Below are 14,710 nucleotides of genomic sequence, written 5' to 3'. Positions count from 1 at the left end.
TCCCCAATCACATTGGCAAACTCATACGGATCGGAACCAAAATCACGAAAATCATTATCATCCATATCAATTTCTTCAGACACAAAACTGTACCTACTATGGCCATCATCTTCTTCAACATTTCTACTAGCATTAGTAGTTGCTTCCCAAGGTTCTCCGTGAAATGTCCAATTCTTATAGCTTTGGTCAATTCCATTAAAGTATAAGTGATCCCTTATAATTCCAACCCCAAACAACTTCAAATTAACACATTTAACACATGGACAACGGATATGTGTTGTAGTTAGAAGATTTTCTACAGCAAAGTTCAAAAATGCTTCCACCCCAAACTCATATGCCTTCGATCTTCTATCCGAGTGCATCCATGACTTATCCATCTCCGACACTATAACCTATTATCTATAATAAAGTGAAAATACAGGCAATGACCATCACTATAGCAGATTATACAAAGATCTAATAGCAAGTAATACACAACAGAGACGACGGGTTTTAAACAAAAACAGACGTATTTGGCATATATAGACGACGGATTTTCAACAGACGTCGTCTAATATAAGTAATACAAACGACGGTTTATGAAAAAACCATCGTGTATAAGTAATACAACGACGGTTTTTTCATAAACCGTCGTGTAATCGTCGTCGTATGCCTAAAAAGGCGTCGTGTCTCAGTTTATTTTCAAGAACCCAAAACCCATTAAGAACACAACATATATATGAAACCAAGCAAGAAACCAACATATACATGAAACCAAGCATGAAAACAATAAATCCATTCCCAATTCAACATAACATAGGGTGATTAAAAGATCCGACAAAATTAAATCCATTCCCAATTCAACATAACAGATAATGTAATCCATGAACCCATTAAACAGAAAATCCATGAACCCATTAAACAGAAAATCCATGAACCCATACCTATAAGCACATTATTAACAGATCGCAAAGCATATACCTAAAACCCTTTAACAAAACAACCTAATATCATTCAATGAATTTACAAGGGGAAGATAGGGTTTGTACTTACAGGTTGGACGTGCTCACAGATTCGACGGAGCCTGGAGAGTGCAACTTTTAATTAGAGCAGAAGCGAGAGAGCGAATGTTATGTTGCGCGAAATCTGAAAATTTTAGGGTTCAGGGTTAGAAGTATAAGAATAAGAGCCAAATATAAAAAAATTTAGGGCGCGCGAAAATTTTTAGAGCGCGCCTCTTTAAAACGTCGAAAGAAAAACCATGGCGAAAGTTCTATAAGAACCGACGTAAATGTAATATTCCACGACGGAAACACTGAACGTAACGCCGTTTATTTTGACGCTTCATTTTTCGGATTAATTTTAAATTTATTTTGAATATTTTGATATAAAGACGACTGAAAAACCACGTCGAAGTTAAGAAATTGAAAACGTTGTAAATTATAATAGACGACTTACATATTAAAATGACGTCGTTTAAAGTGGAAACCATGTCGGATATTTTACTGCACGACGTAACATATGTATTCCACGACTCAACCACCGTCGTTAACAATTAATACCCTAACCCCTTAAAACTAAATTATATAATTTTAAAAATTAAGTTTATAAAAGGGTTTATGGTTTTACAGCCTAATATATACCCTAGACTACCCAAAAATTATACTTTAAAAATAAACCCCAATAAATAACAACCCTAATCTCTAAACCCTAGACTCTAAACCCTAAACCATAAAACTAGAAGTGATTTTATGACTCATCAAAACAATTTTGTTTTGGATGGTCATTTTAAATTTTTGTTATTCAAAATGAATTTTTTCAAGGTTTAGGGGGGAGAAAATATATCAATGACTTCATAGGAGTTGACTTTGCATTTTTCTGATTTATTTTAAATTTATTTTGAATATTTTGATATAAAAATAATAAAATATTCTTATCACAACAACAAACCACGTCGGTGTTAATAAATTGTAGACGTTGTAAATTGTAATAGACGACTAAGTTGTTAAAATGACGTCGTTTAAATGAGAAACCATGGCGGATATTTAACTATCCGACGTAAAATATATATTCCACGACTTAACCGCTGTCGTTACAAAGTACTACCCTGAACCCTTAAGAAATTGAAGACGTTGTAAACCATAAACGACTCAATTGTTCAAAGAACGTCGTCTAAATATCCTTTTACGTCGGATTTGTTTAAAACGAAACAACAAAAAACGACGGCTTTTGACTTTATTACGTCGTTGGAAAAGTATTACACGTCGGTTACGCAATTTGTATGTTTGTTTTTTTTTTAATTTAAGAAAACCTCAACAAATTTTTACATTATATATTATAGACAAAATTTGTACATTATACATAAATATCAATTGTTCAATAATTCCCCTATTCCAGGTGAAGGCAAACAAACTCTGCCCATTCATTCCGGACTTCATCAATTGCTTCTTGGGGGTATGGCGCTTCCTGTTTTCCCTTGGCATACTGCAAAACAGAACGATATTTTTCATAACCGACGTACTATATCTATTCAACGACGGTAATTTTACATGACCGTCGTTGATAATACAAAAAACGACGTAAAATGTATGAAGGTAATTTCTTCTTACCTTCTTCTCAAACCCCAAGGAAGGATCCATGATGATGTCCCTCATGAAGTGCATCACATAATACCTGCATTCGACACTGCTGGGTTGCTTTGGTGTGCCTGACAGAGTTTTCCAAATGACTGCCTTATAGCCTGGTCTGGCTATGTGAGAATTATAAATTTTTATAGCACTATTCACAATGTTTTTGGCCTCTTCATCGACCACACGATTTCCTGGCAGAGGATCCAGAAAATAGACGGTTTCTCTCTTTGCTCTTACAATCAGCAAGATCCAATGACGGCTGCACAAAATTAATATAAAAACGACGGTTATTTACAAAAATGACGTATTATAATATTTCACAAGACGAAATAAAGTAGGAATCGACGACATTATACATTTATCACGACGACAAATAACAACCGACGTGGTTAGTAGTTTCAAACGACTCAATAAAATAAAACACCGACGTCGTTAGTTTATACGCTGTCATTTATTGAAAATCATAAAAACAAAATCCTGTTAAGGAGACAAACCCTGGATTGTAAGGCATCAGGAAAATCTGTTCACCGTCAGTCCTCTGAAGTCGAGCTGCTAGTAGGCGTGATCTGTCAGCTATTGTGCCAGAGCTGGCACTAACTGTAGCAGGGTTGATAAAGCCAACCATGCTGCACATATTTGCTCGTTTCAAAACATCGTGTAAGTACCTAAATATATAAAAGAATATAAATAAGTCAGCACAAAAAAACACACGACGGTTATGTATAACAAAACGACGTATTATAAAATTTCACACGACGTACTGAAATAGACAACGACGTTATAATATATTGATCACGACGGTACATACTAACGACGTGGTTAGTTAGTTAAGACGACGCAATAAATAAACCAACGACGTATTATTTTAGAATGACAAACCTCATATATACAGCAATGACAGTAGCTCCTATTTCTTCCATGCCTGCAAATTGTGTAATATCTTCAGGCAGGAGGAAGGTATCGCGCTCTAGACCAAACACCTCTTTATCAATTGTAAAGTGCAGGGTCTTATCCTGAGGCACGAGTGTCGTTTCCACATAACGACAAAGGGATTTTAAAGAAGATGGCGCCTCCATATTTGAATAATCAACAACTTTAATAACCTGTTTAAAGAAATAAAAAAAAATGGTGTGGTAATTCAATAAAAACGACGGTTTAAGAATAAAACGTCGTCTGAAAAGAATTTAAACGACGGTGAAGAAACCGTCGTGGTGAATAATTTATTACGTCTTAGAAAAAAATTCCGCCGTCTAAGTTGTAAACAAACGACGGTTTAAAGAAAAATATCGACGTCTGGAATTTTGAAAAACAAATAAAAAAGGCAAAGTTATGTGAACATACCTGGTCGTCATCTTCTTTCTCCTTTTCATCTTGTTTTTCTTCTTTCTTCTCTTCATCTATTACGTCGGGAATGACTAACTCCGTCGTCTAAAAACCACAAAGTTTTAAAAATAACAACGTTTAATGGCGTGTAAAACAAGTAAACTAAATACGACGTGGTATTGAAATACAAACGACGGTTTATTTTTAAAATCGTCGTGGTATGTATTTCAAACGACGGTTTTATTAATAATAACGACGTCTAATGGTTTTAAAAAAACAGAGAATTCAAAGTTCAGATATGTTACCTTTTCTTCCTGATGTTTCCCATTTTTGGCAGTATCATCCTCAAAATGTAGGGATCTCACATCACCTCCAGAGCAGCTTGCTTTGTCAGACATTGTATTTTTGGGACTTTGGCTAATTCTGGGTTTAAGCATGCTTGGATCAAAATTGGGAATTAATTGGGAAAGCTGACTCAGGAAATGCTCCCTCTCAGCCTCTACCAATTGTTTCGTTCTAGCCTCCATCCTTAAAGCCTCTTCCCTTGCCTTAGCTTCCATCTTTTTAGTCTCTTCTTGAAGGAGAACTCTTAAACTGTCCTTCAAATGGTCGTCAAAGCTCACTCTCTGTGGTTTGGGTAAATTGAAATATTGCCTTGGTGAGATCCCAGCACCTACTCCTCTCACTCTGCCTGGATGCTCGGGGCCCAAAGCCATGGTCAGCACATCATTGCTGCCAGATACAGTGACTTTGCCTTCCGAGACTTGTTTTTGCAATTCATCCTAAAACAAAGATATATAAAAAAGTAAGAACAAAAACACACGACGGTTATTTATATACAAACGACGTATTATATAATTTCACACGACGCAATAACATATAAATCGACGTTATTATAATTTATCATGACGGTAGTTATACCGACGTGGTTAGTTTTTAAAACGACGAAATGAATAAACCACAGACGTCTTATGCTTTATTTACAGATAACAGAGGGATGATTCAATATTCACACCTTTAACGACCTTGTTTAAAACATTTCGACGTAGTAATTCAATACAAACGACGCGAAAATGAACCACCGACATCTTATGCTATAATTACAGAAAACAGAGTAGTGATTCCTGATTTAGACCTTTAACGACGTTTTTTTAAAAATTTCGACGTGGTAATATCATTCACACGACGCAAAATATAACATAAGACGTAATAAGAATTATTCACAGTTTAATAAAAATTTAAAACAGAGTGAGTAGGCTTACAATTAATTTTGCTTTCTCTGCCACCTTTGGATCCGGGATATTACCATGTTTGTCCTGTCTAGCTCTCTTCCATAAGGTAGATCGATCAATTTCTACCCCAGGCATGGTTTCCTCCAATTGATCCTCCAAACCAGCATATCCTTTTCGAGACAATCGATGATTGTACTCAAGTTTCTCCCTAATCTGTGCATGTTGAGAATGCACAGACTCAAAATCTTTGGATAACCTTGAAGCTACAAAGGCATCCCATTGTGCTTTCTCTATGAATTTATATGTTTCAGGGGGTTGGCTTAATCTCTCCCTGTCATTGTTGTATGGAAGGATATAATGCCTCGTTAGTGTAGACTTGAAATCCTTCCATTTCTTGGCAGCAGAAGCTAACACAGAGCTCTTGTCCCTTGACTTACCACAAAAGCAATGTCAACTGCTTCCCAAATCTGCTCCTTTATATCCTTGGGGATTTGAGCCCATTTCATGTCCACAAGTGGAACTCTGGAGCATGCCAACACACCAATGTAGGACTGCATCTCACTATGTGCTTGGCCAATTCCTTTCCCCCTTTTATTGTACTCAACAATTGGCCTCAGTTTCTGAAGTTTTCTCTTCACAACATGAGGCATTGTGCTCATACCTCGACCAGACTTTGAATCATCAGAGATTGTTGTCGTGCTGGTTGGTTCTGTCTCAGCAGATGATGAAGCAAACTTCATCTTCTTCGAAGGCTTCACTTGAGGAGGTACCATTCCAAGCTCCTTACCTCCATTTTTCTTGGAGCCAGAATCCTTACTTTGGTCTTGGTGAGAAACCATTTTTACAGACAAAACTGCAAGTGAAAATATTTCAGAAAAAGATTAAGAACACAAACGACGGTTATTAATAAAATACGACGTATGATATGATTTTAAACGACGCAATGAAATAATCTCAGACGTAATAAATGTTTAAAACCAAGGTAATTAAACAACGACGAAATAATTAACTATAAACGACGTGATAATTAACTATAAACGACGAAATATTTATATAACGTCGTGGTATTGATGTTCACACGACGTCAGTAGTAATATACCGTCGTCTATATAAGGATCCAAAACCCTTCTTTCTTTCTCTGTGAATGTTTGATTGCAGATTTGATTTTTCTGAACCATCGTTTTTATTTTCTAATTTGATAAAATACAAGGCCAAGAAAGAAAGTTTTGGAATCTTATATAGACGACGGTATTTTAATATGACGTCGTGGTATTAACATTCACACGACGTAAAACAATAAGATACTGTTGTCTATATTAGATACCAACCCTACTTTCTTTTTCTTTATATTTTATCAAATTAGGGAAAAACAAAAACCATTGTTCAGAGAAATCAAACCTGCAATTAAACAAGCAAATAAAAAAAAGACTATAATTTTAAAAACAACTTTGTCAATTTTCAGACGACGCTAGAACGACTGACGAACCGTCGTGGTCTACATATTAAACCACGTAAATAAGAAGCTACCGTCGTCTTATTTAGTTGAGGTAGTTGTCTTCAAAGTTGGAAACTTTCCCTCTTTGTCTGTATATTTTATCGAACTTGGAAAGAAGTAAAATGATTTTGGCCAGAAAAAAGGTAAAAAGATTTTTCAAACAAAAAACATATGAGCATGCAAAACAGCAACCAAAATAGTGAAAATGAAAGCTTACCTTTTGCGTGCAATGAAAGCAAGAGGAAGATTATGTTTAAGTTCAGAGACGACGAAGAAGACGAGAGGAAGACGATGAGATACTCTGACAGTGCTCTGACAAGGAAAAAAAGTCTAAAAGTTTTCTCTGGGAGATTGAAATTTTTAATCGGGTTTGGAAACAGCGCATGTGTATGTCAGGTAGACGAAAAGTTGCTTACATATAAAACCATTTCAAAAAAATAATACGGCGGTTACATATAACTACGACGTATAAATTACAAAATACGACGGTACATTTAACTTCGGACGTGGTAAATAAATACGACAGTAGTGTTGTAGGTACCGTCGTAGTAAACTCAAAAATTAAAGTACATAAGTAATAACTCGCATCATGGTAGATTATTTAACACGTCGTTTTTATTAATTTATCGACGTGGATTTCTGTAATATACGTCGATCATACCGACGTTGATTTTACAATTTAAACGGCGGTTTTTTTGTAAGGACCGCCGTTGGTTTTAAAAATTTATTCTATAAATTTGTCGCTTTCATTCATTTTCGGTTTACATTTAGGGTTCCAAGTTCTTCCTCTCTCAGTCTCTCACGTCTCAAAGACAATAATTTGGATGTCTTTCTCAAAGAGAAATTGAGCTTACTCGCATCAAATATATGTCCACAAGAAGAAACTTGTCAACTAGCCTTCTCACTTCCTTGATCAAGCCTGATAGGACACTTAGTGCTTCTGAATACTCCTTGCTTTCCATCAAAAGAGATGCAAGCCTGCCCTCCACTCGCTGTCGAAGGAAAGTTCGCTTCTCAGGGAAATCTGCTTGATTTTCTTGGCTAAGAAGATCCGTCAGATTTGTGATAGCCTCTTCCTTTATCCGTAGAGCTTCAGAAGAAGAAGATGGGTTTCAAGAATGCGATAAAGAATAGAAATGGCTTCAGATGGCCTCTAAAGCATGAGCAATCGAATCAGTAGTTGCTGGGAGATATGATGAAGACATTGTCAATGCTTTGAACTATACAAGTCCTGCAGAAAGATAAAGGACCAAACTGTTAAAGAAACTGAAACAACGGCGGTTTTTTGTTCTACCGTCGTCTTTTCTCGTCGTCTATATTAAGGTAAGATGGCGGTAGATTTATAATTACCGACGTAGATTATTTTGTTAAACGTCGTTAAGTGTACTACAACCGACGTGGATTTTATTTTTAAATTATAAATAGAGTTTTTTTTCCCGAATTCGTTGAAAATTGTCTCTCTGATTGCAAATTTGCAACGACGTTAGGTATAATATTTGTAGATACACAAACGCACACACATCTTGAATTTGTAAACTAACACGACGCAATATTACTAACCCGAGGAAATTATAAATAGATTTTGTTTTCCGAATAAATTTTAAATTAATTCAGATTTCGTAACCCTTGGGATCTCAGACAAATCTGATTATGTCGGCGGTTTTCTATATAAACCGTCGTGGTTATTTCAATTCTTGTCATTAAGTAGATCTACCGACGTAGGATAAGAAAATCAAAGAAAAAAATTGTTAACAAAAATTCTTATTAAGACGACGGTTAAAATTAAAGGTACGACGTATAAAATGAATAAATATGACGTTAAATTTTATTGTACGATTTAAAGATAACGTCGTAGAACTATACGAGAATGACGTCCATATATTTATATTTTCCGTCGTTGTACATTAATTTAATACGGCGATATTTTGTATTTTAAAGCCGTGGATTTGTTTGTAATTATACAGCGTCTTATACGAAAACCTCGTCGTGTTATTTTATGAGTAAAAACGGCGGTTTTTATTGAAATCGTCGTCTTTACTTTCTACGTCGGTCGATTCATAACTTCTGCCGTTCTTTGTTGGCATTGATTTTACACTGCGGAAATCTGTTTCAAATAGACGTCGGTTGTTTAATTATGTACGTCGTTGTTTTTGAACAGCCATTTGAATCTCCATTTTTTAGTTGTCTAAGGTTGTATTACACGACGGTGTTTTTAGAACCGTCATCTTTTTAAAAACCACGACGGTTTTCGCTTAGACCGTCGTTGTTTTCTGGTCGTCTTTTTCACTTTTTGTAGTAGTGACCTCAGTTTTACTTCTTGTGAGGAACTTCCTTAAATCTTTTATTTTCTGACTCCAATGGATTGAAGCAATTGTTTTGTTAAGGCACAATACACAAAAGTATAAATTCATATTACAATAACCAACTTACAAAATTGTAAAGGACAATACTGAACTTTGCTTTATTTGCTTGCATACATATGCCTTCACATGTGCAGCTTCTTCAGTGCTCTACAATCTTTTCTGCAGATAAGTACCAATGGCTGGGAAAAAATCAAGGACAGCATCTTTCACTTTGTCAATGAAGTGAAAATAGGAATGTCTCCAAGACCCCTTCATGGCCAAAGTCCCAAAAACTCCCCAAAACCCTGCACAGAAACCTATCACCATGCTGATGATGAACTGTAGCTTTTCAAGTTTACTGCCATCATCCTCTTCTCCATCTCCACTTGGAACTTGAGGTGCTTCTTCATTGTCTTGGCAACCAGTTGGTAATGGACACCAGCTAAGACCGGGGTTGCCCTCATAAATTGACGGGTCAACAAAGGTCTGAAACTGGTTACTCGTTGGAATTGTCCCGGACAAGTTATTGTATGACAGATTCAAATGATTCAAAAATGTTAAATTAACCATGCTCTGTGGAATTGAACCTGAAAGTTTGTTCAATGATAGATCAAGAGTTTCTATAGACTCCAAGTTTCCGATATTTGCTGGGATATTTCCTGTCAAATGATTCATGGACAAATTTAAGGTGCCCAACTTTATAAGGCTTGTTAGGCCCATAGGTATCTCTCCTGACAATTTATTGTCCGAGAGATCAATGCTTGTAACAAGGGAAAGGATGGCGCCATAATCATATACATACACTCTTCCTTTTGACACCAACTCAAATCTTCCAAAGTTAGCATAGTTGCCTATGAAAGTGGCCTCAGATTTCAAGTAACTCAAATTACCTATGCAGTGGGGAATATTTCCGGAAAGATTGTTGTGTGAGAAGTCCAATATATGGAAAGCGGAAAGGCCACATAAATTTAAAGGGATGCTTCCCGTAAATGAGTTGGACCTCAAGCTTAAAATCTGTAAATTGGGCATGCTTTCTTCAATGGAAGCCAGAATCGGTCCAGAAAACTTGTTATCAGCAAGATCAAGAATATTCAGGTAAGTGCAGTTTTTCAAGGAAGGAAATTCACCTGAAAAGTTGTTGCTAGAGAGGCTCAAGAACTGGAGTGAAGTAAGAGAGCCTAAAGATCTTGGGATTGTACCAGAGAGACTATTGTTTGACAAGTCTATAGAAACCAATGATGGTATATTGTTCCAAAAATGAGGAATCTCACCAGACAAGAGGTTGTTTGAGATCAATATGACTTGTAATTGGCTTAAATTACCCAAGAACAGAGGAATGCTTCCACTCAAAGAGTTCGTAGAAATGTCTAGTTGTGTTAAATTGGGCATCACTTGACCAATGTTATGAAGAATTGGCCATGAAAATCGATTATCTCTAAGATACAGCCTAGAAATGTTTGAGGACCAGAGTGGGAGTGGGCCCTCATAGCAGTTTGAACTCAAATCAACAAGGGAATCATAGCTGAATCTTAATGAATTGGGCACCCTGCCGCTGAGTTGATTATCAGCCAAACTTAGTTCATCTAATTGCAAATCCAACTGCAAAAACCAATCTGGTATGGTGCCTGAAATCCTAGCATTAAGGAGTACTACCGTGGTCAACTCAGTCTGATTTCTAAGCCATGTCGGAAATTTGGGACCCAGTTGGCATGATCTAATTTCCAAGTATCTTAATTTGAAAGGAGGTACCCAATCAGAACTTATGTTGAAAACCAAAGAAAAGGAAATGTTTCGGGGATAATTTCCAATTAATACTTTTCTCAGGCCTCCAAGTTTCGCGAAATGAGCTTCTGTAATGGCACCTCCCCATTTGTTGCCAAAGATATCAAGTGAAACCAGTGATGAGAGCTCCCCAAGACTTTCTGGGATGATCCCACTCATTTGATTCCCTCCAAGGTTAAACTACTCCAAAGATGTTAAATTTCCAATCGATTTTGGGATTGGACCCTCAAGTGAGTTATCCGACAAGTTGAGGTATCTCAAGCTTTTAAGATATCCCAAAGAATCAGGCAGTTTTCCTGTCAGACTGTTATATGACAAATCCAAATTCTCTAGTTTAGTGAGATTGAACAACCAAGGAGGTACCGTGGAGGTGAATTTATTGCCAGAGAGATCAAGAACTAAAAGGGATGTGAAATTGATGGAAGAAAGAGTGAGAGGAAATATGGAAAGACTACAAGAGGGCAAATGCAATTCAACAAGTGAAGGGAGCATATTAATAGCGGGAAGCCAATAGGATGTAGTCTTAGTAAGGTTCACTCCTCCCAAGTTAAGGTACTTTAAGAAAGAAAGAGTTGCAAGCCACTGAAGGTCAGTCTCAAGAATTCCCAAATTAAGATCAAGATAAAACAACCTTGAGAGGTTTCCAAGATTGGGGGGAATGACTCCAACAAAAGATGAACCAGAGAGATCGAGGTATTTCAGTTTCTCTAGTGATGCAATGCAACTTGGAAAGACACCTCCAAAGTAATTCATGCTCAAATCCAAGTAAACCAAATCTTTCAAAACAAGCAAAGAAGGGTTGATCTCACCAATTAATGCATGCTCTGTTGGTCCGTAATAATCAAACCAATAGTGATTGCGAAGATCGAGCCTGTTGACACGTCCAGTTATGTTGTTGCAGCCTACACCACTCCATTTGCAGCAATCTTCTCCCACCCAGGACGAAAGCCGTCCGGAAGGATCCATGAGGCCTTGTTTGAGCTTGAGAAGGGCTTTCCTCTCTATATCTATGCATCCTACATTATGATCATCACTGCATAAACCGAGTTTAATGGTTTCAAGGGATAAAATTCCTGACAGTATAATTAGTGAGACATGGTGGATGGAAGCACTAGCACTGCTGTGACCCATGATTCTTATGCAATGGGATGGTCTGTAGGACTAAAAATATGAGTACGCAAGATTAAGAAGTTTAGATGGTTGAGCTCTTGTACACTATAGGAGTAATGAGAATTCAGATGGTTGAGCTCTTGTACACGTCGTAGCGGACATGCTATCAAGAACGAAAAATTTCCACAAAGTCTCTGATAAACGACTTCCAAGTCTCTGATAAAGAGAAAATACTGACAATGACACTGCTACGATCTTGACTTGTGGGGTAAATAGTTCAACCCTATCAGTACTTAAAGTAGCAATTTCAGTCAATGGGATATTTAAGACCACAAATATATGGAGTACAAGTCAGATAAATAATATCCAAAAGAAAACTTGCATCGCATATTTTTCAAATAAACTATTTGACGTAGTCATAGAAGAGTTATTTACACAAACATCCTTTGAGTTTTTTGACTTTTTCACAAACTCTTTAAGGTTTTAAAAATTACACGAACATCTCCTGGGGTTTTAAATTGTTTTCACATAACTCCTTTCATTTATTTTTCATCCAAACATTGATGATTTTATACAAAAAAATATTCTCCATATGACAAACTTGTGCTTTGAGATTAGATTGCATATACTTCATTGAGGTTAATTTGTCTTTTACATAAAAAAAAAATTCAATAAAATCATCAATTTTTGGACAAATAATCAACGAAAAAAGGTTTTGTGAAAACAAATTGAAACTTCATGAGGTGTTCATGTAATTTTTGAGACTTGAGGGGGCTTTGTGAAAACACAAGAAACCTCAGATGGTGTTGGTGTAAATAACTCGTGATAGATATGGAACAAGAGATCCTGCTATATTTCTTTTTTTTTCTTTTTTTTATTTATAAAAAACTCTCAAATCCTACGAATTTCATATGAGGAAATTATCAAAAATGAAAATTGTTCATAATTTACAAATCAAGCAGTATGCATAAGCCAACGGTGTTTATGTAATATAAAAAGATCACAATCTACCACATGCACTAATCTCTACTACCCTTCTCTCCTCTCTCTCCAACAACAACCCACCACCCTACCAACCTCCAACCCGAGCCAATTTCCCCAGACCAATACCTGTACAACCTGGATGAGTCCATTGAGTCGAATTCTACTCACAATATTAGACCTGAATTATTAAATTGAGAACAATATTGGTGTCGGACTAAATTAAACCTGAATTATTAAATTGGGAACAGTATTGGTGTCGGACCAAATTAGTAATGACCCTCAGTAGTCTGTTGTACACCACTTAAAACATAAGAACACCAATTGATATGACTAAATATTTGCTAAAAGTAAATGAGAGACACCATCAGATTAATTCAAATAAAAGACTTCAAATTTTGTTTTCGATGACGGTATATTCTTTGAACGATGAGGAAAAATATTTCATACAATGGTTAGATAGCAAATTCTTGTAAGGCAGCTTATCTCTAGGAAATTATATCAAGAGACTGGGACAAAAGGAAAGCATGAGTTAACTCTAGCCTTTGTCCGCACAAAAAATTTCCATAAACCGGTCCCTACCAATACAAATTGTGCGAACATCGGTTAAACGACTTCCAAGTCTCTGATAAAGATAAAATACTGATAATGACACTGCTACGATCATGCACGCAAAGACTTCCAAGTCAAGTTGAGTTGTGGGCTAAGTAGTTCCACCCCATCAGCACGCAAAGACTTCCAAGCCAGATAATCACTTTGAAGTTTAAAGTAGCAATTTCAGTCAATGGGATATTTAAGACCACAAATATGGAGTACAAGTCAGACAAATAATATCCAAAAGAATACTTACGTCGCATATTTTTCAAATAAACTATTAGACATAGTCATAGAGGAGTTATTTACCCTAACACCCCTTGAGATTCTCGGCTTTTTCACAAAATTCTTTGAGGTTTTAGAAATTACACGAACACCTCTTGAGGTTTTAAATTTTTTTTTTCACGAAACTCATTTTCATTTATTTTTCATCTAAAAATTGACGATTTTATACCAAAAAAATTCTCGAAATGACAGTTGTCCTTTGAGGTTAGATTGCATATATTATTATACTTCATTGAGAGCATCCACAATAGGCTCCCTAAACCACCCTCTTAGACAAATTTTAGGGAGGAATTGGAAAAATACAACTCCAACCATGCTCCCTATTCACCTCCTAAAATACGGAGACCTCTAGGAGCTTCTAAATCTGAGAAGAGAGAAAGGACTCCTGATGGCTCCCTATAATTTAATGCTGCTTTATTTAATGAGTATTTTAAACCTTTGATTAATGCTAACTATTTTTATATTATTTTTTAAATAGAGATGGACCAATTAAAAAAGAGTTATAGCATTTATGACCCCCTAAACTAGAGAGCATGATTGAAGTTCAAATTTTATAGAGAGCTCCTAAAATAACTTTTATATTTTTTAGCTAAAATTTAACTAAAAAATAGAGAGTATAATTGTGGATGCTATGAGGTTAATTTTGTCATTTGCATTAAAAAAAGTCAATAAAATCATCAATTTTTGGACAAACAATCAATGAAAAGGGTTTTGTGAAAATAAACTGAAACCTCAGGGGATGTTCATGTAATTTTTGAGACCTGAAAGGATTTTGTGAAAATATAAGAAACCTCAGAAGGTATTAGTGTAAATAACTTGCCATAAATATGAAACAAGAGGTCATGCTAAATATATATATATATATATATATATATATACAGTTCTGATCTCTTGTATTCTATTAGTGGCAAGTATTTTCCACTTAATACCTCTTGAGGGTTGCTTATTTTTCCCAAA

The 14,710-nt window shown here is 35.9% G+C and overlaps 2 protein-coding genes across 2 annotated transcripts; both read right to left on the bottom strand.

The window, feature by feature from the left end:
* On the bottom strand, positions 9,049-10,958 carry LOC18770889 (receptor-like protein kinase 5). The gene has a single exon (XM_020568531.1). It carries the CDS (start codon positions 10,940-10,942, stop codon positions 9,170-9,172), a length of 1,773 nt encoding a protein of 590 aa, XP_020424120.1. The 5' UTR covers positions 10,943-10,958; the 3' UTR covers positions 9,049-9,169.
* Positions 10,940-11,933, bottom strand: LOC109946241 (probable leucine-rich repeat receptor-like protein kinase At1g35710). Its single transcript, XM_020568532.1, has one exon. It carries the CDS (start codon positions 11,912-11,914, stop codon positions 10,964-10,966), a length of 951 nt encoding a protein of 316 aa, XP_020424121.1. The 5' UTR covers positions 11,915-11,933; the 3' UTR covers positions 10,940-10,963.

This window comes from Prunus persica, chromosome G7 (genome assembly GCF_000346465.2).
Source record: "Prunus persica cultivar Lovell chromosome G7, Prunus_persica_NCBIv2, whole genome shotgun sequence".
Taxonomy (NCBI): Eukaryota; Viridiplantae; Streptophyta; class Magnoliopsida; order Rosales; family Rosaceae; genus Prunus; species Prunus persica.
This window is presented reverse-complemented; position numbering and strand designations above follow the sequence as displayed.

Bases quoted from the DNA above. Each gene is read 5' to 3' on its own strand.
- LOC18770889 (XM_020568531.1), bottom strand. From the start codon at position 10,942: ATGAGTGGGATCATCCCAGAAAGTCTTGGGGAGCTCTCATCACTGGTT.
- LOC109946241 (XM_020568532.1), bottom strand. From the start codon at position 11,914: ATGGGTCACAGCAGTGCTAGTGCTTCCATCCACCATGTCTCACTAATT.